Source organism: Brassica rapa, chromosome A06 (assembly GCF_000309985.2).
Source record: "Brassica rapa cultivar Chiifu-401-42 chromosome A06, CAAS_Brap_v3.01, whole genome shotgun sequence".
Classification (NCBI taxonomy): domain Eukaryota; kingdom Viridiplantae; phylum Streptophyta; class Magnoliopsida; order Brassicales; family Brassicaceae; genus Brassica; species Brassica rapa.
In genome coordinates, this window is record NC_024800.2 from 829,987 (window position 1) to 850,662 (window position 20,676).

Here is a 20,676-nt window from a genome sequence, read left to right on the forward strand (position 1 = left end):
TAGAAAATAGAGAACATTTGTTTGTCACTGATTTTTCTGAAGTTTATGAGATTCTAAGCTTTTATTTCATGACTATAACCACTCAGAACAGATTATACACAAGAACATGTTCCTGCTTCACAGTACAAAAATGAAAAATCATCAAGGTCTCAAACACCATATAAGAGAGAGTAAAAATCAAGGAACAAGAACAAAATCTCTCTTTCAACCACTTTCTACAAATACAAACAATAAAAAAAACTTCAAAAACTTGCAATCTTTAAGCATTGCGTTGTTGGTTGTTCCAGCTCGGTGGAACGCGATCCGAAATGATCGGAACAGCAGCAGGAGGAAGGCTTTTGATGTTGATATTAAGAGGATATAATCGATATTCGATATCGGTTTCTCTGCAAGATTTACCAATCTCTTCAAGTAGTTGACCTCTCCTCACAAATCTCTCTCCCATGTTATGATGGTTCATCTTATGCGTTGCCCATATCGTGATTTTCATACTGTTCAGTCCGCACATTTCTCTAAATGCAATCCTCGGCGATGGATACCAAAGATCCTTCTTGTTATCTACATAGCTGCATAAAATAAAAACCATAGAATATGATTCAATTAGACTATAATTTTTTTCAAAATATGAGATGTTTAGACCAACAAAAAGTTGGCGTAATGGTTAAAACTAATACATCACTTAAACTATTTCCAATGTATTTTGCCTTTTTTTTAAATAACAATCTCTAAATATATAATAACATATAGATAGATGATATTTCTCCTTTATAAATAGAGGAAAAATAACAATTTCTAGTTTTGAGGAAAAATAGAAATGAGTTAAAGTAGTTTAGCTTCTAAATGCTATTAAAGATACAAATATAGAGATGAGTTGTAATTGATCTTACTAGTTAAAAGGTTATAGATTCGATTTCCGTTGAGAATAATATTTTTCTAAAGGACAATTAGTTTAACATGGTTTGGCTCTCACTCTAGAGTAATAATGAACGGGCCTTCGGGTCTAAAATCTCCTAGACATTCAAAGATATATAAAAAGCTTTAATTTGGGTTTCGCTTCTAACCTGAGTATCCTCTGTTTCAAGGCGGTTATCTTCTCAGTTGGAGTTGCTATATGGACGAAGAAGTCAACGATCTCTTGCATATCAGGACTGCGGTAATAGTTAGCGATAGGTTTGTTTCCTAGAAGACTGTTGGGGTATACAATCTTCTGATTATCAAATCTAAGAAACACAGTAGTCAAAATGTTCATCTCTTCCACAACCATCTATACAACATACATAAACAGAGGATTAGTGATTTACGTGCGTACCAAGTTATTGAGAAAATGAGTAAGAGAGTGTCAAGGAACAAACCTGAACACCGTCTATTTCACACCTGTCACCAACATCAAATGGATGATTGACAAAGACGAAGATGACAGCTTCAAACAAGTTCTTGCATGAGTTTCCAAACACAAAGACTACAAGAAGAAGCTGAGAGCTTATGACAAGCAAGAACTTAGTTGTAGCGATTCCGAGGATGAGAAGCCATATGATTATGATCACAATGCTGATCAAAATATTGATGATCCGGTGAAGCCTGTTCACTGCTGTTTTTGTGTCGTTTAAGGTTAAAGCTAGTGCTCTTCGTTCTCTAAAGGCATCAACCTAGACAAATTATTACAAGACTTTAGTATCTTTGTATGAAAGAAAGCTTTTTGAGATAAAAACACAAGTAAATCTCATAAATAACATTTTTTAGTTATTATCAAAGAGAATTTTTTTTTTCCAAAATAGCATTTACTAATTAATAAGAAGCTATAAACACTAAACTACCTTACATCCTAAACTTTTAACTCTGATACCACTGTATAAATACTAATCACTTACCCTTAAATACTTTTTTATATGCTATTTTTTGAATAAAAATTTGAATAATTGCTATTTAAGGGTATTTCTTTAAAAAACAAACACTTACCACCCAATTCTTGAGACAAGATTTGCTGATTCTGTGACTCTCAGAAGCTTCTTCAAAGAGATTCATAGCTCTTTCAGACTCATCTTCAGTCAGAAAACGCATAAAGTCTTCGATATATATGTACCTATAAACCCGACAAAAAAAATCCTCCGTTTTAAGTCTTGAACTTAAGAAACAACTAACTCAAAGTTGTTCATAAGGTCATGATGATATGTTATACCTGGAACCAGGCATAGCAACATTCTGAAAAATCTTCCTTGCTGCCTGTTTTGCTTCGTTTTCACTTTGTATCTGTGTAGCTTTGTCATCTTTATGAGTTGATGTGTCTTGTATCTGTTCATCCAAAGTCGAAAGCGCTCCCTTTCTTATTACATTCATCAGTCTCTTCATTTTCCAAGCCGACACGTTTTTAGTATTCATCCTCTGCAAATGATCAATCCTTATCCCTTCGTCCTCTCTTTCTTTCTTGGAACCACTCCTCGACAGTACTTGACTCTTACCGATTATGGTTGGACTCTTCTTCAGCCTTCCACTTCCAATGGTCACTGTTGGACCCGGATCTGGAGGAGATAGCTTAGCTCCAGCCATCTCCTCTTCTACATGAACCACACGAGGAGGTCCAGAGAGTGACTCAATAACGTATTGAGTAAACAAAGACTCATGAATCCGATCAAAGTAAGTACTCATATGGAACGACGAGGCGAGAACTTTAACCAGTAAGGTCTTTATAAGCCAGATGATAACCGCAACGAGTAAGCAGACCAAAACTTTATTCACATACTTAAGCACGTGGCTACCAGTCTCTCTTTGTACTTTCTTGTCGAACAAGAAATGCCACGCGATCAACACAAGCCCTAGCCAAAGACAGTTCTGCACCGCCTTTCGAATCCCGTAAACGAAATACAAAACCTTCTTTCTCAGAAGGAAGTTGCTCTCGACGAAGTACACGAGCAGCCTCACTATCCAACTAGACACCAGCCTCCCGCATATCAAGACAAGAACCATCACTTCCCATTTCCACAAAGCTAGGTTCCATAGTTCCTTGCCCCGCAAGAAAGGTATCACTAGGCTACAAATCAAACCGGCTATGATCAGAATCAGAAAGATCCACTCCATGATAACCCAAAGAGAAAGCTTATCCTTCTGGTAACCTTCAGGAAAATCTTCCTCGGAGAACGGATCCTCCTCTTCATCCAAATCCGGGTTTGAATTTCCAGGTTTAGCGGTTTTCCCGCTAAACCCAGGTTTCAAATTCCCGGATTTTAAATGACCGGACTTTGGAGTCCGGCCCGAATGCATATCCGGGTGACCCGGGGCTATCGGATCCATCAGTCTTGATCTTGTTTTTGTCTTAATCAAAGTCTTGGTCGTTCTATTCGAACTACACTTCACAACCTCTGGCTCATCAACTCTGTCCTCTTCTTCATCTTCGCTACTGTCGTCACTATCTTTAACAGACGGAGATAACGTGACTCTGTTATGTCTCCGTCTAACAGCGTCAATAGCTTCGTTACGGTTACCCATCGTCGCCGTGACCTGCGACGGAGATATCGTGTGGGTTCGAAGCTCAGGCATGTTGGGCTCCATGTCGAGTGAGATTTCATCTCCTGAAGCCTTTTGTTTGTTGAGAAACTGGTATATGAGCTTTGACGGTGGATCTACTGGCTCGTTTCTCCGCGGCGTGAAGTCAAAACCTTCTCCGTCGTCGTCTAAGTCTTCACCACCGGACGTATAACCGGTCTTCTCTTTCTCGTCACCGCCGTGCAAGAAGTTGTAGCTTGATTCTCTCGAGAACTTTCCTCCTTCGCCTTTGTTGATTAACTGATCTTTCTCTTCATCGTCGATCTTGACAATGACGTCACGCCGATCATTCGTCGGATCAACGGCCATGATCATTCAACATGTAAAGGATCGATCGATGTTTTGAATCCCTTTTAATTTAGGTTTATGATTATGTTGGAACCATGTGAAATGTTATGATCTTGTTGGTGCTTATTGACAATGAATAAACGTAGATGATGAAAAATATTAGTATTTAAAAAAATAATTGTACAATACATTCATTAAATATTTTAGTTTACGCATCTGAATTATTTTTAAACAGTTTATCTATCAATACATAGACTCGTGTCTTCATCTTGCTAATGAAAGTGAAAGAAAATAAGTATAGAAATAAAAGTCAACAGTATATACCATTTTAAAACATACAATGCGCAAGAAAAATGGAGGCCATGTTCAGCTGTTCAGACACGAAGCAGTTGAATACGTGATAGAAAATTGTTGTCCCGTATTAATAAGTCGGGTTTTGTGACGTGGTGAAATATAACAGGGCAGATGTTGATAGATAGTATATGAGCCAAACGTGGTAGGCTTAGGTTTGGTCTGCTTAATACTAACCGGAAAACGATACAGAAAATGACACGTTGTTGATGAAAACGGCACGATGATTAGAATACAAAAATTGCAGCTAGCTAGTAGCTAACTAGCTACCGTGAACCGGCATTGTTCATCCAGATTGGCTACAGAAGAATTTGTTTTTCGTTACCTTATAGTTTTTAAATATTTAATATATAACACTTAATTATTATTGGCCAGGAAAGGAATATCAAGCTGGTATTGTTATTAATGTTATTTTATCTTTTGAATTATATTTGCATGATCAGAAGAAAATATAGTTTGATACATGTGATGTGAAGATAACAAATAGAAAGGAAAGCTGTTTCATGCATGTGATTCAAAGACTTCCGATATAGTTTTATTTAGTTGAGAAAGTGAAAAATTTCCTTATTCGTCTAACAAATTACAAGCTTGTAAAAAACTTTATTGTTCTTGAAAAATATTGAACCATAAACCACGATAGTCTATTGGTTTCTACTAAATCAAAAATTGCCAAGTCAAAGATAAATTTCTTTCCATTGCAAAATTACTAGATTTTTCATTTTATGTGGCTAGATGGTACTTACTAGTCTCTAATCTTGATCCCTCCCACATAAAATAATTAAATTTACCTGTGGATAGGCCCTGCTAATCTTGATCCCTCGGACACTCTAGAGTCTAGATTAATCAAAAAGAAAATACTGAACCATTAGAAAGAAAAAAGAAAGACATTCTTTTCGTGAAGAATAATCCTTAACTTCCACCTCTAGTTGCAAGATGCCAACAACTGCGACTGATAAGGGTAACAAAACCTCAAAACACTTATTGTGTTTGAATCTTTAGTCTGTCTTTGTTTATTTAAAACCCTCTGTCCAGGTCAGAAGCTTCCTCGATATTTTATGAACAGAGCCATGAAAACACAAAAGCCTATCATCTCAAACCTCATCGACTTGTGTGCTCGCTTCTTCACTTTAAAGTCCCCTGTCGCTTTACTTCCATGGCATCCTCAAAATCCAATTTTCCTCACACACCACAATAAAATTTTAAAATAAAGCTCCAACCTTTTTTTGTGGGTCTCAGTTCTCAAACCCTAATTTCATCTCTCAATCTCACCCTCTGTTGCAAAGTTTCATCCTTTTGATTTTTTTGAAGAAGACAAAATGTCTGTGGAGAGACCCTTCGAAGCGTGGGAAGAGGTTCAGCGACACGGGCAAGACTTAGCCGACCGTCTCGCTCAGGGCTTCACTGGCTTGATTCAAATCAACCCTCCTTCGTTTCCATGGCCGAGCCATCAGAAACTGAAGCTGTTCGATCTCGAGTTCTCTCCTCAGCAGTTCTCGAACCAGCCCATCAATGGCGGCGTGGAGGCTATTCTCGATATAGGGAACAAGATTGGTCAGATTGGTCAGGCTGGTGTTGATTTCGGCTCCGGGTTGAACGTGATGGTTCATCAGTTCTTTAGGAGGTTGCCCTTGCCGTTTAGACACGAGGAGAACGTGTCTGTTTCTATGAGACATGGAGTTTATGTAGAGACAAAAGATGAGTCGAGGCTTTCTAAGACAGATGCTGTCTCCTCTGCTGTTATGTCTGAGGAGAGAGTGACAGAGTTTGATTTGAGTAATGCTGGATTACTTAGGAGACCAAAGGTACTTACTTGTTACTAGGAGATAGTGTTAGAGATTAGATGATTGGTCAATGTTCAAGAAATCTCTAGGCGGTGGTTAGGCGTCTTATAGAGGATTATTGTCTAGGCGAACAATCATTTTGTTTAGGCGCGCTTAGACCGATTTTTAGAACACTGTGGTTGGTTGGTTATTGAGATTTTTTTGAAAATAGGATTTTAATTGAACTATTGATGTTGTGAATCAAGTTCATTGGAGTTTTTGTTGTATTAAATTGTAGGGAACGGTTGAGTTTTCGACAAGTTATGAAAGTAGAACGAGTGGTATGGAACATTCGTTAGCAGCCAGGGGAGATCTTTGGAGAGTAGAAGCTTCTTCATCGAGTTCAGCTGCAAGAGATGACAGTTCTTCTCTCTTTCTTCTCCAGCTTGGACCGCTGCTGTTTCTGCGCGATTCGACTCTTCTTTTACCCGTTCATTTATCAAAGCAGCACTTGCTTTGGTATGGTTATGATAGAAAGGTATGCTTAGAGCTCATAGTCTTCACATCTGAAGTTTTTTCTCCATTATAATACTTATATGGTAACCTCTTTTCAGAAAGGTATGCATTCGCTTTGTCCAGCTTTGTGGTCAAAGCATAGAAGATGGCTTATGATGTCAATGATCTGCCTCAATCCTTTAGCTTGCGTGAGTGTCTTTAGTCTCACAAAACCTTCCTCTGCGTAAATAGTGATACTAACTCCGCACATGAAACAGTCGTTTGTAGATTTGCAGTTCCCAAATGGGCAACTAACGTATGTCTCTGGTGAGGGATTAACAACAAGTGTCTTTGTTCCTTTGTGTGGTGGTCTTCTTCAAGCGCAAGGTCAATATCCAGGAGATATGAGGTTTAGTTTTTCTTGCAAGGTTGGGTTTAGTGACACTATTGATCAAGTACAGTCACAGTTCACACATCTTCAAGAACCTGAAATAATCTGTTTGTTTCTTGATGAAACAGACTAAACAAGGAACAAGAATCACACCAATGGTGAACTGGCCTGACAAATCGTATGGAGTAGGTGTTTCTCAAGCCTTGGCTTGGCGTAAGTCCGGTCTCATGATGAAACCGGCAATTCAACTTAGGTAACATCAAAAGTAGTCCCTCTCTTGTCCAATGTTCCAGAAATAGCTAGGCATTAAGCGCTTTATAGAAGATTATTGTTAAGACGGGCGCATAGATCGATTTTTTGAACACTTAGACCGACTTTTTGAATGCTTAGAGCAATGATTTTTTTATCACTGCTCTTATCCAATCAAAATGGTTTTTATAGAACTAAAACTCACTAAAACTTGTGGAAACACAGTGTGTGCTCTACATATGGTGGAAGCAATCCCGGGACGAAAACTGAACTTATTCACTCGTTGAATGATAACATCAACATGATTTGTGGCTGCGCAATGACGGCTCATCCTTCAGCGTTTGCATCTGTTTCCGTAAGCCAATATTTTTGTTGTTCTGTAACTGTTTTTGTATCTGTTCTTATTGACTCTTGTTTTGGTTTTGTTTGTTGCAGTTTGGTCGGTCAAAGTGGAATGGGAACATTGGTCGGACCGGAATAGTTGTTAGAGTTGATACTCCACTTGCAAGTGTTGCTCAACCTTCTTTCTCAGTCCAGCTTAACAATGCTTTTGAGTTCTGAAGTAAACTTGTTAAAAGAATGTTTTGGCTTCACGATGTTAAAGTTGTATATAGTAAAAATTAGAACTCAGTAAACCAAAAGAGAATTAACAAAACTTGAAAGAAATTCTATAGTGGCAGGTGAATGTTGAAGTTGTAAATTAAACCACAAAACAAACTTGTTATGATATTATGTGTTCTTAATTCTCTGCACATATACTTTAGTGTGTGTTCTTAAACAAAAGTATTGGCCTTTAACCAAAAAGATTAGCAAGAGAGTTTTGACTTTGCACTGTTCTTAGCTTCGAACTAAAATGTAATACGAGATACCTCTGTTTTACTCTGAATCTCATGTTTTATTTATAGAAAGTATTCAAATATCTCTCTCTTCTTTGATAACTGGTTCAAAATTAGACGTTTATATAATTTATACATGGGTATTATGATTTACAAAAAAATATGCGTTAAGTTTTGACACATTGCAAATCTAGTTTTATATCCATTGGTTGTGAACTTGTGATTAAAAGAAATCACACATTTAAAGAAAATAATTTCAAATGATGAACTAATGTGATATTTCTTTCTTTGCCAACTTGTTAATTTGTTATATAAGATCTGCTATTTCATCACAATTTAATGATTGAAATGTGCTTATTCAGTAAATAATCTCCAAAATTAATGTTGATATTGTTACTTATCCTTTATATATTTTGTAGATATTGATCTCGACAAAATAAGAACTATTTAACATTTAAAAATATGTTACACAAAAAATATTATAACCATACAATGCAAAGAGTTAAAAATAGCAAATCTTTTTGTTAATTAAGATATACTTTAATTATTAGTTACTCATTTAGGTCAATGATCATTATGTTTCTTAAATACGTTACTCTCCTTTAAATATTGATATACTTATTGCATGATACTTTCGATACATGAATATCTGATATAGTTTATTTCCTAACTTAATTTCTGATTCATAACACTTAAGTATAACAATCTAAATTCTAATGTAAAAAAAAAAGCCAAAAAGAATTGCCGTTCGATCGGTTTCTCTTGACTTCCTTCTGACTCTTTCGTTTCTTCTTCTCTGGTTATGCATCATCTGCAACGTTGTCCACCCTAGAAGGTACAACGGAGCTGCAGGTTATGGTTTGCACAATTGAGAATGCTGCTGTCCACGGAGCTGCAGTTATGGTTTACATAATAATGATAGTTCTCATATTTATTCTAATTTATATTGTCTGCAAAAGACGTAGCTTGAGATCCAAGACTCACGTGGAAGGAGGTACTCACAAGTAACAAAGACTTAACTATATAAGCTTATATCTATAACAGTGATTGACTTGTGTGTTTCAAAATAATGGTTTTCTTTCAGAATTCAAGAGTTTAGATCCTATGATTAACTCTTTCTCTCTGAGGCAAATCAAAGCAGCTACAAACAACTTTGATACTGCAAACAGGATTGGAGAAGGTGGCTTTGGTCCTGTACACAAGGTAAAGAAACCAAAAGAAAGATTACAACTACACAAAGATGTTATAAAAGAGTTTTGTTTACATTATGACTACAGGGAAAGTTGCCTGATGGAACAATAATCGCGGTGAAACAGCTTTCTACGGGATCAAAACAAGGGAACCGCGAGTTCTTGAACGAGATTGGCATGATCACAGCTCTGCATCACCCAAACCTAGTCAAACTATATGGATGTTGTGTTGAAGGAGACCAGCTTTTGCTAGTTTATGAGTATGTGGAAAACAACTGCCTTGCTAGAGCATTGTTTGGTGAGAGATCCAAACACTACTAGCTCCTAAGAAAACAATGTTCAGAAAATCCATATAGTTTTTTTTTTGTTTTTCAAGGTCCTCAAGAAACTCAGCTGAGATTGGATTGGCCAACAAGGAGGAAGATCTGTATCGGTGTAGCGAGAGGACTAGCATATCTCCACGAGGAGTCAAGGATAAAGATTGTGCACAGAGACATCAAAGCTACTAATGTGTTGTTAGACAAGGAAATGAACTCGAAGATATCAGACTTTGGTCTTGCCAAGCTTAATGAAGATGACAACACTCACATTAGCACTCGAGTTGCTGGAACATTGTAAGTCAAACCAATGATAAAAGAACATATCCATAACCAATGTTATAACACAACACAATCATTATTGCAGTGGTTACATGGCTCCAGAGTACGCGATGAGAGGCCACTTGACGGATAAAGTTGATGTATACAGCTTTGGTATTGTAGCTCTAGAGATTGTTCATGGAAGAAGCAACAAGATAAACCAATCTGCATCCAATTACAACACTCCCTACGTTATTGACTGGGTGACAATCTTGAGGGAGCAGAACAATCTGTTGGAGCTGGTGGATCCGAGGCTAGGATCAGATTACAACAGAGAAGAAGCATTGACCATGCTTCATGTGGTGATACTGTGTACAAGTCCTGATCCGAGTGATAGACCATTGATGTCTGAAGTGGTGAAGATGCTGGAAGGTAAGAAGATGGTGGAGTTGGAGAGGCTTGAAGAAGCTTCAGAGTATAGAGAGACGAAGAGACTTGAGAATATGAACACTATGAAGAAGTATTATGAAATGATAGGGAGCGAGACTAGCATGACCATGACCATGACCTTGACTGATCAAACTACCTCGTCAAAGCATTAATATCAAGATGAAACCCCAAAAGGCTGTCTTTAGAGTTTGAGTAACAATCTGAGTTCTTAGGTACATGTCAGAGAGAGACAAATGGGAATGTTTTTCAAAGTGTTAAACAGACAAAAGCAGAGGATCCTAATGTAACTACTTACACACAAGATTTACATTTTTTTTTTGCTTTGGCTTCTCACTTTCTTTTGGTCTTTTCGAAATGGTATTGATCCTTCATCAACTTTCTTCCACCAAGTTGGTAGGCTCGCTTAGAACATACTTAGGTAGGTCATACTTAGCACCTGTAGGATAAAAGAATAGGTACTAACTAGTTAGGAGTATGTAACAAATAGGAACATCAAGAAAAATCACTGAGGCAAGTGAATGTTTGACCTCTCTCGTCATAGCAGGTAGTGAGATCATTGTTCTGAACAATGACTCCTGCGCTATCCACGATTGTTTGCGCAAGAGATATGTCAGCTTCAGCAGCAGCACGTAGTGCATCCCATATCTCTGCAATTAACCAAAGTAGAGATACAAACATGTGAATATCAAGATCAGAAGCACACAGCCAAAGAGAAAACACAAAGCAGATATTTTTCCTGACAAGAGACTTCTATGGTTTCTCTGATTCCTCACTGATTACACATACACAATCTAACTTTCCTTAGATGACCTGAGAATGGTTTAAAAAGTGAATATTCTCAAGCTCATGTAATGCTTGTAAGGAAGGACAACAGAAGGGTCCTTAGCTCAGTGGTAGAGCAATTGACTGCAGATCAATAGGTCACCGGTTCGAATCCGGTAGGGCCCTTTGAAATCTAATTTTTACATTCCTTTCCAACATATAACATCATACCTTTCCAACTCTACTCCTATTCCATAATACATAATCCTGTTTTTGTATAACTTATCACTAACCAACAAAAGGGTCCTTAGCTCAGTGGTAGAGCAATTGACTGCAGATCAATAGGTCACCGGTTCGAACCCGGTAGGGCCCTCAAAATCTTTATTTTTCTCCTCCCTCGCATCCCTTTTTACAAAATCCTTTAACTAAATCAGCATTACATCATTACCATAATCATCTCTATGTGCAACTCATCACTAGAAAACAAAAGGGTTCTTAGCTCAGTGGTAGAGCAATTGACTGCAGATCAATAGGCCACCGGTTCGGATCCGGTAGAGCCCTTATTAAACTCCTTTTCTTTTACTTCTCATCCCTTCTAATCACTAGTACTACCTCTTTTCTACAGACCCTTCAATCTTTTTTTTCTTTTTCAAAAAAGGCTAATACTAATCCTAACAAACACTTCCATTTTCTTTTGTACAAAATGAAACCACACCACTCAAAAAACACAAACAAGGCAAGCTATAGAGATAAGTAAGGAATCAATTTTACCTTTGGTACCGCCATAGTGAGGAGCAGTGTCCCAAAACTCTTCTCTCATTTTCACAAGCTCAGCTTTACTGATCGGTTGAGTATGCTTCCACGGTTTTGGCTTCCTAATTTTCTTCACTGGCCCTGTCAACAAACAACCAGTTATCTAACCATTCTGCTACCATAATAAAACTCTTACAAAACAAAGACAATCTCCATATCCACCCATCATACTTTTGCTTAATTAAGGATCAAAAGGTAAATCAATTCAATTCACATAAACTAGTTTCTTTACATAAGAGGAAGCCAAACATAATGAGGGATGATTCTATTAATTTAAAAGCATCCAGATGAAGCCGAGTCAACAATGTTATGTAGTCTAAGATCAGGTTATGCACACAGACATGAACACAAACATACATATGAACATTACTACATTAGCTTTGTCTGAAAATCCTTCATTGGAATCAAAACTTGACAGAAGAATCTAGGGTTTATAAATCTAGGGTTTCTCTTATCGATCAATGGGTGCGAGAAAATCACAATCTAAAAATAGAAAGTCTGCATCTTTATCTTCTCTAACAAAACATAAAGATGATTCCTTTTCCGCCTAATCCAGCTAATGAAAGCTATAAAGCTAAGAAAGATCTCACCTTCTGCTTGAGACTGTGTCGATCCAGCACAACCCATTTGTATGTTCTTGCTGCTTCAATCGTCAAATAACAAAAGTCTGTCGGAAACAGACAGACAACGATGATTCAGACAAAACCCTTCGTCAAAGCCAATCAAAGTCGTAAACTTTCCTTTCAAAAATGAGATTTTTTTGGAATCTTGAGACGAAGGAGAAGAAGAAGAAGGAGACCGAGTTGAAGATGACGATGATGATGAATCTAGGTGGTGTTAATGATTGAGACATTGTTTTTGTGATGTTTGTTCGATAAATAATAAAAGGAAAAAAGTGGTGGTTTTGTTTTGGCTTCGCTGTCTTGTCAATTAAAGGGAGGCACACACCTTCAAAGGGGTTCTAAATCCAACGCTAGCCACCAATCACTTTTTGCCACGTCATCGTAATTATTCTTTGATAGCGATCATGGGGCGTTAACTAATAAGTTAAATCATAAATAACACAATTTTTTTAGCTTAATCATCACTTTAAAAAGTGGCTTCTATATTTAATGAAGCACCTTGTTACTTATATTTTGTGCATATTATTATTCCCTGGAAGAAGTGTGGTTGGAGTTATATCTTCTTTCTTATATGATGATAATTTAGTCTCAGATGGAAGAAAAGTGATCTACTTTACACTTCAAGACAACAAACAAAAGTGATCTTCTTTCTTATGATGATTGCTCTCAGATCAGCTAATTAAAACACCAACATTAAATTCAAAGAAAAGACCTGAACAAAGTATGTTACCCCCTTCTAACAAGACAATGAACTAACATGAACAAAGAATAACATAACACTGTAATCTTCTTGGTCGAATATAACCAAACAAACGCAGAACCATGAAACTCTTCTCTCCCGACCTCCAAGCTTCATAGCCCTGCGAGAACTAAAACCGTAATGGAAACAAGACCTTTTGTCTTTCACCTCTTTTGAAGTATAATCACCCCCACAAAGGCAATCATACGAGTCACCACACCAATGAGAAGCAATATCATTATACACAGATCTCATTCATTAATGTCGTATCCACTCTTCATCAGTGATCCACATCTTGTGATCATCCATACTCCATATTCACTGTAACCCCAAATGCAAAAACCATATGATATATGCTAGATAGAAAGACCACTTTTTGATAATTAACAAATGGTGAAATGGGTTTTGAAAATCTGAATTCAAGAAGATAGAAAGAACACCTTTTGTACACAAAACAACCTAAATAGCAACGGCTCAAACTAGCCTTGTTCAGACATCATCCATATAACAGGTTTACATACATGCGCCTTGCCTTATCTTGAATTACTTGGGTTGCTGTAATCACCAAAGCAGAATAAAGAAAATACCCAACCTTTGGAGATGGGAGACCTCTAAATTCGGAGACATAGTCTCTCTCTCTCATGTGCATAAAATTCATGAAAACAAGCAAGATTTTAAAAGAGCTTATAGATCATCTATTTAAACATGCCAGCACGCTTAACTTTTGTATTAAAACCAACATCAAAATCACAAAAGACCTGAACAGAGTTTGCTATTTGACAATGAACTAAGATGAACAAAGGATACAACACAAAGAAAGCTACATATAGTCTTCTTGGTCGAATATAAACCAAACGCAGAACCATGAAAGTCTTTCTCTCCTCCTTACCTCCAAGCTTGAGAGTCCTGCGAGAACTAAAACCGTGATGGAAAGACCTTTTGTCTTCACCTCTTTTGCAGTATAACCATCCCAACAAAGGCGATCATACGAGTGGCCACACCAATGAGAAGCAATATCATTATACACAGGTTCCACTCATTAATGTCGTAGCCACCCTTCATAAGTGCTCCACACCGAGTGATCATCCATACTCCAGAGTACCTGCAACCCCAAAGCAGAAAAATAAAAACAGATGCTATATGAATCAAACCGAGATTTTTCAGACAGAAAGAAGAGTATTGCCTTACTTTTCCGCATTTCTAATAACAAATGCTTGCAAAGCCCACTTTGGATAACATAAATCAGCTATGGTCTTCATAGCTTTACTATCGTTCGATTGAGTTGCAACAAGTGTTAAAACTACTGGAAGAAGTACAGAAAACTGCAAAAGACACCAAAACATGTTTTTGTCAACTTAGACCAATTAAGACAGAGAGGATGGTTCTTTCTCTTAAAAACTCACCAGCTGAGCAGAGCCAGGCTGAAGGAAGATAGCCAACGCATAAGCTATACCAGTCACACAATACACGAGGCATACCAAGACGATATAGTGATCCAAAAACGTGGATCTCGGGTTAGTGAAGAAGTAGAACATGGAGAGGTAAACCAATGGCTTGACAAGTGTATTGAAACAGTCTATTGTATCTTTGGCAAGGAAGCTAGCTAAGCTACTCATCCCAGCCGCACTTTCTCTCCAGTAATGTACCTTGTCTAGTGAGAATGATCTTAGAGCTGCTATTTTGCACAGAAGAGCTGACATATGAAGAAAAAAAAAGACTAATAAGAAAAGAATACGAAGAAAGTTAAGTATTAGAAGGAAACCAACTTACAAACGGCGATGATAGTGTAGGTATAACCAGGTGCTCCAAAGCTCTCATCACTTGCTTTGATCAGTGATCCTAAACAAGCTCCAGCTAGCAATAAGATCAAGTAGTCTGTGGCTTGTAACTTAGCTTCTCTCATTCTCTGCTTAGCTATCCTGTAAAATCAGAAACACTTTAGCTCTATCTTAAGATAGTGTCGTGGAGATTAAGAAAATAAGTACCTTCCAAGGAAATATTTGTATTGCAGCCACATAGAAGGGGTTCTTCTGTAGGATAAATCTCTGGTCTTTAAGAAGTTGTGTCTTATTTTATCACCACGCAACCTGAAATTACTCGTTACATCTCCCAACAGCTCTCTGACAAATGTCGGTTCTGCACTGTAGTTGTCGTTTTTCCGCATATCTAATGGAACCGAGAAACCTTCGTGAAGCATCCACCTCTGAGGAAGCTCTTTGATGCTAACATCAGAGTTCAGGTTGGTTACAATCCCTTCCAGAACGTCTATGTAGTAGTCAGGAGGGTTGATACGTTCTGGTACAATGATTCCAAGACCAGAGAAGTATTCCTCGACGTTCTCTACTGGTCCGTGGTAAACAGTAAGGCCACCTTTCGCTAGAAGTACTAGATCATTGAACGTTTTGAACAATGTATAACTGCAATACAGAAAGATTATGAACTTAGAAAGCTTCATGACAATTAAAAAGACATTTATGATTTGATTTACCTCGGTTGGTGAACAACCATGCAGATATTGACTCCCTCAAGGGCCTCATGCTTAAGTGCTTTAAGAAGAAGCTGTGATGAGGCACTGTCCAAACCAGAAGTAGGTTCATCCAAGAACAAAATAGAAGGCTCCATTGCCATCTCCAAACCAACGTTCACTCGTTTCCTCTGCCCTCCTGAGATTCCACGTTTCTCTACCGTACCAACTAGTGAGCTTCTCACACCTTGTAGCCCCAAAGAGTCGATGACTCTCTCGACCACAAGCACTTTTTCGGCTTTTGATTGTCCTGCAGGTAATCTGCATCTAGCATGGAACCAGATGTTTTCCTCAACAGTCAAGTTTCCATGGACAATGTCATCTTGTGGCACAAACCCAATAATCTTCTTAAATGAGTGGATTGATAATTGCTTCCCGTTTATAAGCAACAAACCACTCAGATTGCACCCAACAGCTTTCCCAGCCAAAGCAGAAAGAAGACTTGTCTTTCCTGCTCCTGATGGACCCATCACAGCTGTGATCCGACCTGGTTTCATGGTTCCTGTCACACATCTCAACAGATGCTTACCATTGGATTTCAAGGTAAGAGTTAAATCTTGGAAAGAAAGCTCCAAGAGGGTCCTCCTCTTCATCTCAGAGTAAGTAGCCATGTTAACTATTCCTGAAAAGGTAAGATCGCTATTCTCTAGCTCCATGGCTTTCTCCTTCTCGATCTGATTATACGCATACTTTAAGATTTGGCTCTGTGAATTCTTGATTCTGGGACCTTTACCTCTCTTTCCACTTGGTCTTTTGTTACTTCCGCCAGCTGCATCATCCTCTATCTCAAAGCTAGGTTGCACAGCTGAGGAGGAACTCGCAGGACTTGAAGACGAGTCCACACGATCCAACATCTTGTGAGTTTCTCCATCTTTTTTGGTTCTTTTACCCGAGAGCGTCTGACTTATTTGCTCACTTATCTCAGTTACATGCTTCTTAGCAGCAGTTCTAGCAACTTTCCATCTCTGGTTGGCTTTAGCTTTCTTCACAGCTGCTTCCCTTGACTTCGCCTGCCTCCTCTCCCTTGTTGTTAGGATTTGATCAGAACAGTTGTATATAATGAGTAGAATAGTGACCACACCACACTGCACAAACACATTGAAAGCCACTCTTTTTGTCAATAATCTTTTGGATGACTAATAATATAACTGAATTAAAAAAAGACTTACAATAACCAAAATCCAAAATGCATGCAGATTTGCGGAGTTGGAATTGCAAGAAGTCAACTTAAAGCAAGCTGGAAGACAATAAGTACATGAATAGAGAGACTAAGACATATTTAAAATAAAAACTTCACTATGATAATTCTGAAAGACTTACGTTCCTTAGATGTAGAACCCATACGACAGTAGTGCCTGGATCATACATACATACATAATAAGAGTATAGATAGTTACTTTTAATAGATAGAGAGCATTGGTAATAATAACACAACTTTGATTATTATTTGTCACAATAGAATGGAGTTTTAAGGGGACAAAGGTTGAATTACCCACTACCACAAGGTAATTTTAGAGTGGTCGTTGGACAATAATATCCCGCGGAACAGAATAATTCGTCGCTTCTACTGTGATCGGCCCATACATTTGCACCTCCACAAGTGTGGTTTAGTTGTCCTGGTGGTAGTTGATAAGCATACCTATATAAATTGCAATATTTCAACATCTTATCCCACAATAGCATAACATGTCTACTTAAAAAAAAGAAAGTAAAAACTCACGGGTCGCATAAGCCTGTTGTCTCATTAAGGGTAGCTAAGGGGCAATAAGAACCACGAGGGCAAGCTATTTTCAAAACAGAAGAGAAAATTTAGACGATATTGAAAGAAGGTTAGAGATATCAATGGAAAAAAATAAAGAGAGTTTTGGATTTGCTTACGTATCATACAAGTGAGTCCGTTGGGGCAGAAGAAGCCCTCGCAGCAAGGCATACAGTTACTTGTTCTTTCTGGAAGGTCATCTTGTTCGGTTAGATGATCCCGGCTGCAGGCCCAGCCAGGCTCACAACCAGGGACCCATGATGTCAAGTTGCAATTCCGATTCGGTTTCGGTTTCAAGTACCCAGGGTTATCCGTTTTCAACAGGAACTCATCTGAATAGAACTTCATCTCTGCTGCTGTGCAGATACGGCTAACAAAATCACCTGTTTCCAAACACCAAAACAAAGTCAAACAAATGTGAAACCATAAGAAACAAGATTATACAATCTAATCATCAAATCGTCGCTCTTTACATCTTCTATCAACCAACAAGCAATAATAACTAAGCAAGAAGAAGTTGGTTACCTTCGGTTTTGTTAAAGCAAGAACGCAGGAAATCCAAGTTGGCGGAGAAATTAAAAGCTTTGTCCCAATCAGCAGTCCTGACAACAGTGAAGGATTATCTCAAGACATTTGTTAACTGAAACAATACATTTCACTATGTCAAAGCATCAAGTTGACCTCTTTATGTAGTACATATCTTAGTATTCAAACAACACACAAAAGCTCAAGTTTTGTAGAAAACGAGACATTTGATTGCAACAAATGATACAAGTATCCAAAACTAGAAACCAAAGCAATGAAAGCTTACAGGTCTTTGACGCAAAACTTTGCTTTAGTAGCGAGCTCTTGATTTAGAGCAGCAGTGATATTGTAGAGACTATGGTAAACCATCTGTGTAAAAGCTGGATTGTTGAAGTCATTTGTGTCCTCAAACTGACCATAACCAACATAACAAACCAACCAAAGAACTAACACCACCAATCTGAGATTATATCCGTGTTTGAGCCAGTTTCGCCGGTTTACACTCATCTTGAGAATCAATAACCTTAAAAGAAAGACACATGCGAGAGAGAGAGATTATTAACTAAACCAAATTAACTAATCTTGATCTTGGGTTTATTAAAACAATCTAAACAATCTTTTTTATCTAAATTCAAGAACTTGAAGACCCAGAAACTCAAAAACCGCTTCTTTTCATTTCAAGTACTTTAACTTTGTTCTACAGAACTCATAATCAACAGAGTATAAGAAAGAAACTTACTTAATAAGGCAATGAAGTTTCATGAAATGAGAGCTAAGGAATCCATGAAAATGCTTGCTTCTTGGAGACGGTTCTTTATAGAGAAATGTAGCAAGCTATTGAGATATTTGTGAGTTAATCTGCCAACATTGACTCTGGAGTCTCCTCACGTCTAGACAAGAAGACCAATAAGAAGAAAGGTAGTGGGGTTTAATGGTTCATTAGGACAAAGAACTTAAGGACATACTAGTGGGGTTTAATGGTTCATTAGGACAAAGAACTTAAGGACATACTTAGGCAGCTCATACTTAGCACCTGTGGAGTAAGAGTAGGTACTAGTTAGGAGTATGTAACAAATAGGAACACAGAAAAATCACTGAGGGAAGTGAAAAAGATTTGAATGTTTAACCTCTCTCATCATAGCAGGTAGTGAGATCATTGTTCTGAACAATGACTCCTGCACTGTCCACGATTGCTTGCGCAAGAGATATGTCAGCTTCAGCTGCAGCACGAAGTGCATCCCATAAATCTGCGATTAACCAAGTGTAAGATCCAAACATGTGGGTATCAAGACCAGAAGTAAACATCCAAAAAGAAACACAGAAAGACAAGACTTCTATGGTTTCTCTTATTCCTCACTGATGATACTGACAAAAATCTAATGAAGTTCCTTAGCTCAGTTGAGAATGGTTCAAAAAATGAAATTTATCAAGGTCATGTAACACTGATGAGGAATACCACAAGGGTCCTTAGCTCAGTGGTAGAGCAATTGACTGCAGATCAATAGGTCACCGGTTCGAATCCGGTAGGGCCCTTAAAATCTAACTTTTTCACTACTTTACAACATCTAAGACTAATATCATTCCTTTTTACAAGTCATTCAATCAATGCCTATACCATAATCTTTATATCTCACTGATCACTGTGTAACAGAAGAGTTCTTAGCTCAGTGGTAGAGCAATTGACTGCAGATCAATAGGTCTCTGGTTCGAACCCTGTAGAGCCCTTATAAATCTCTGTTTTTAACTTCTCCCCCCTACCCCTTTTCAACAAATCCTTAATTTATTTTGAATAAAATGAAAACACATCACTCAGGCAAGCCAAAGAAACAAGTATTCAAATTTTACCTTTGGTACCGCCATAGTGAGGAGCAGTGTCCCAAAACTCTTCTCTCATTTTCACAAGCTCAGCTTTACTGATCGGTTGAGTATGCTTCCACGGTTCCGGCTTCCTAATTCTCTTCACTGCCCCTGTTAACAAAACAACGAGTTATCAAAAACAAAGACAACCTCCATCTGCTGCCATATAAAACTCTTACAAAACAAAGACAGTGTATGTGCACCACTCATCATACTTGTGCTCAATTAAGGATTCCAGAAGGGAAATTAATTCGCAGAAACTAGCCTTAGATTCAGCAGTCCATAAGAGGGATGCCAGTCATAATGAGGGATGATACTTACTATTAAGTTAAAAGCTTCCAGATGAAGCCGAGTCAACAAAATGTTACGTGTTGTAAGATCTCTCGCATTGCCAGGTGATGCAAGCAAATATATACACAGAGACTACATCTGAACACTATGTATGGTTCTATTTCTACCTCTTAGGGTTGAAAGACTGAACATTTCAACATATAAATCAAGGGTTTCTCACTATCTAAAAATAGAAAGTCTGCATCTTTTATCTTCTCTAACGAAACCTTAAAAATGATTCCTTTTTCCGCCCAACCCAGCTAATAAACTAAAAGAGATTCGAGAGATGGTTAGTGTGATCTCTCACCTTCTGCTTGTGACTGCGTGGATCCAGCACAACCCATTTGTATGTTCTTGCTTCTTTCTGTCGCTCAAGTAACAAAAGTCTCTCTCGGAAACAGACAACAATGATTCCGACAAAACCCTTCACCGAAGCCAATCAAAGTCGTAAACTTTCCTTTCAAAAATGAGATTTTTTTGGAATCTTGAGACAAAGGAGAAGAAGAAGGAGACCGAGTTGAAGATGATGAATCTCGGTGGTGTTAATGATTGAGACATTGTTTGTTTTGATAAATAAAAAGGGAAAGGGTTTTGGCTTCACACCTTCAAAGGGTTCTAA

General features: G+C 37.9%; 6 protein-coding genes and 5 non-coding genes across 13 annotated transcripts; 7 read left to right on the forward strand and 4 right to left on the reverse strand.

Moving 5' to 3' along the window:
• Positions 1 to 9: 9 nt before the first annotated feature.
• On the reverse strand, positions 10 to 4,852 carry LOC103871126 (mechanosensitive ion channel protein 4). The gene is made up of 5 exons (XM_009149355.3): positions 2,177 to 4,852; positions 1,957 to 2,080; positions 1,353 to 1,646; positions 1,062 to 1,264; positions 10 to 566 (listed from the first exon to the last, which is right to left on the reverse strand). Exons 1-5 carry the CDS (start codon positions 3,850 to 3,852, stop codon positions 260 to 262), a joined length of 2,604 nt encoding a protein of 867 aa, XP_009147603.1. The 5' UTR covers positions 3,853 to 4,852; the 3' UTR covers positions 10 to 259.
• A 398-nt stretch (positions 4,853 to 5,250) lies between these two features.
• Positions 5,251 to 7,728, forward strand: LOC103871127. Its single transcript, XM_009149356.3, has 7 exons — positions 5,251 to 5,978; positions 6,235 to 6,474; positions 6,551 to 6,640; positions 6,710 to 6,859; positions 6,951 to 7,075; positions 7,297 to 7,426; positions 7,507 to 7,728. The coding sequence occupies exons 1-7, from the start codon at positions 5,493 to 5,495 to the stop codon at positions 7,630 to 7,632; spliced, it is 1,347 nt and encodes a 448-aa protein (XP_009147604.1). The 5' UTR covers positions 5,251 to 5,492; the 3' UTR covers positions 7,633 to 7,728.
• A 13-nt stretch (positions 7,729 to 7,741) lies between these two features.
• On the forward strand, positions 7,742 to 10,533 carry LOC103871132 (probable LRR receptor-like serine/threonine-protein kinase At1g53420). The gene is made up of 6 exons (XM_009149363.2): positions 7,742 to 8,639; positions 8,675 to 8,901; positions 8,992 to 9,110; positions 9,185 to 9,395; positions 9,474 to 9,711; positions 9,782 to 10,533. The coding sequence occupies exons 2-6, from the start codon at positions 8,763 to 8,765 to the stop codon at positions 10,275 to 10,277; spliced, it is 1,203 nt and encodes a 400-aa protein (XP_009147611.1). The 5' UTR covers positions 7,742 to 8,639; positions 8,675 to 8,762; the 3' UTR covers positions 10,278 to 10,533.
• LOC103871131 (ubiquitin domain-containing protein 1-like) lies at positions 10,497 to 12,327 on the reverse strand. Its single transcript, NM_001301996.1, is given in 4 exon segments — positions 10,497 to 10,561; positions 10,653 to 10,772; positions 11,659 to 11,781; positions 12,291 to 12,327. Coding segments are annotated over 4 exon segments (345 nt in total).
• On the forward strand, positions 11,002 to 11,073 carry TRNAC-GCA. The gene has a single exon. It is a non-coding gene; the product is annotated as a tRNA-Cys (tRNA).
• Positions 11,189 to 11,260, forward strand: TRNAC-GCA. The gene has a single exon. It is a non-coding gene; the product is annotated as a tRNA-Cys (tRNA).
• On the forward strand, positions 11,377 to 11,448 carry TRNAC-GCA. Its single transcript has one exon. It is a non-coding gene; the product is annotated as a tRNA-Cys (tRNA).
• A 1,408-nt stretch (positions 12,328 to 13,735) lies between the features above and the next one.
• Positions 13,736 to 18,760, reverse strand: LOC103871130 (ABC transporter G family member 24). 2 transcript variants are annotated; one of them, XM_009149359.3, is made up of 14 exons: positions 18,610 to 18,760; positions 18,157 to 18,393; positions 17,871 to 17,947; positions 17,465 to 17,728; positions 17,307 to 17,370; positions 17,079 to 17,225; positions 16,907 to 16,941; positions 16,756 to 16,823; positions 15,551 to 16,671; positions 15,048 to 15,479; positions 14,833 to 14,981; positions 14,466 to 14,755; positions 14,251 to 14,384; positions 13,754 to 14,164 (listed from the first exon to the last, which is right to left on the reverse strand). In XM_009149359.3, the coding sequence occupies exons 1-14, from the start codon at positions 18,630 to 18,632 to the stop codon at positions 14,008 to 14,010; spliced, it is 3,198 nt and encodes a 1,065-aa protein (XP_009147607.1). In that variant the 5' UTR covers positions 18,633 to 18,760; the 3' UTR covers positions 13,754 to 14,007. The 2 variants fall into 2 exon arrangements, with proteins under 2 accessions (XP_009147609.1, XP_009147607.1); XM_009149361.3 differs by lacking the exon at positions 18,610 to 18,760 and having other exon boundaries at positions 13,736 to 14,164; positions 17,465 to 17,715; positions 18,157 to 18,317.
• Positions 18,356 to 20,630, reverse strand: LOC103871129 (ubiquitin domain-containing protein 1-like). 2 transcript variants are annotated; one of them, XM_018659857.2, is made up of 6 exons: positions 20,365 to 20,630; positions 19,716 to 19,838; positions 18,998 to 19,117; positions 18,882 to 18,903; positions 18,610 to 18,760; positions 18,356 to 18,393 (listed from the first exon to the last, which is right to left on the reverse strand). In XM_018659857.2, exons 1-5 carry the CDS (start codon positions 20,399 to 20,401, stop codon positions 18,724 to 18,726), a joined length of 339 nt encoding a protein of 112 aa, XP_018515373.1. In that variant the 5' UTR covers positions 20,402 to 20,630; the 3' UTR covers positions 18,356 to 18,393; positions 18,610 to 18,723. The 2 variants fall into 2 exon arrangements, with proteins under 2 accessions (XP_018515373.1, XP_009147606.2); XM_009149358.3 differs by lacking the exon at positions 18,356 to 18,393 and having other exon boundaries at positions 18,836 to 18,903.
• On the forward strand, positions 19,332 to 19,403 carry TRNAC-GCA. Its single transcript has one exon. It is a non-coding gene; the product is annotated as a tRNA-Cys (tRNA).
• On the forward strand, positions 19,524 to 19,595 carry TRNAC-GCA. The gene has a single exon. It is a non-coding gene; the product is annotated as a tRNA-Cys (tRNA).
• Positions 20,631 to 20,676: the final 46 nt, after the last annotated feature.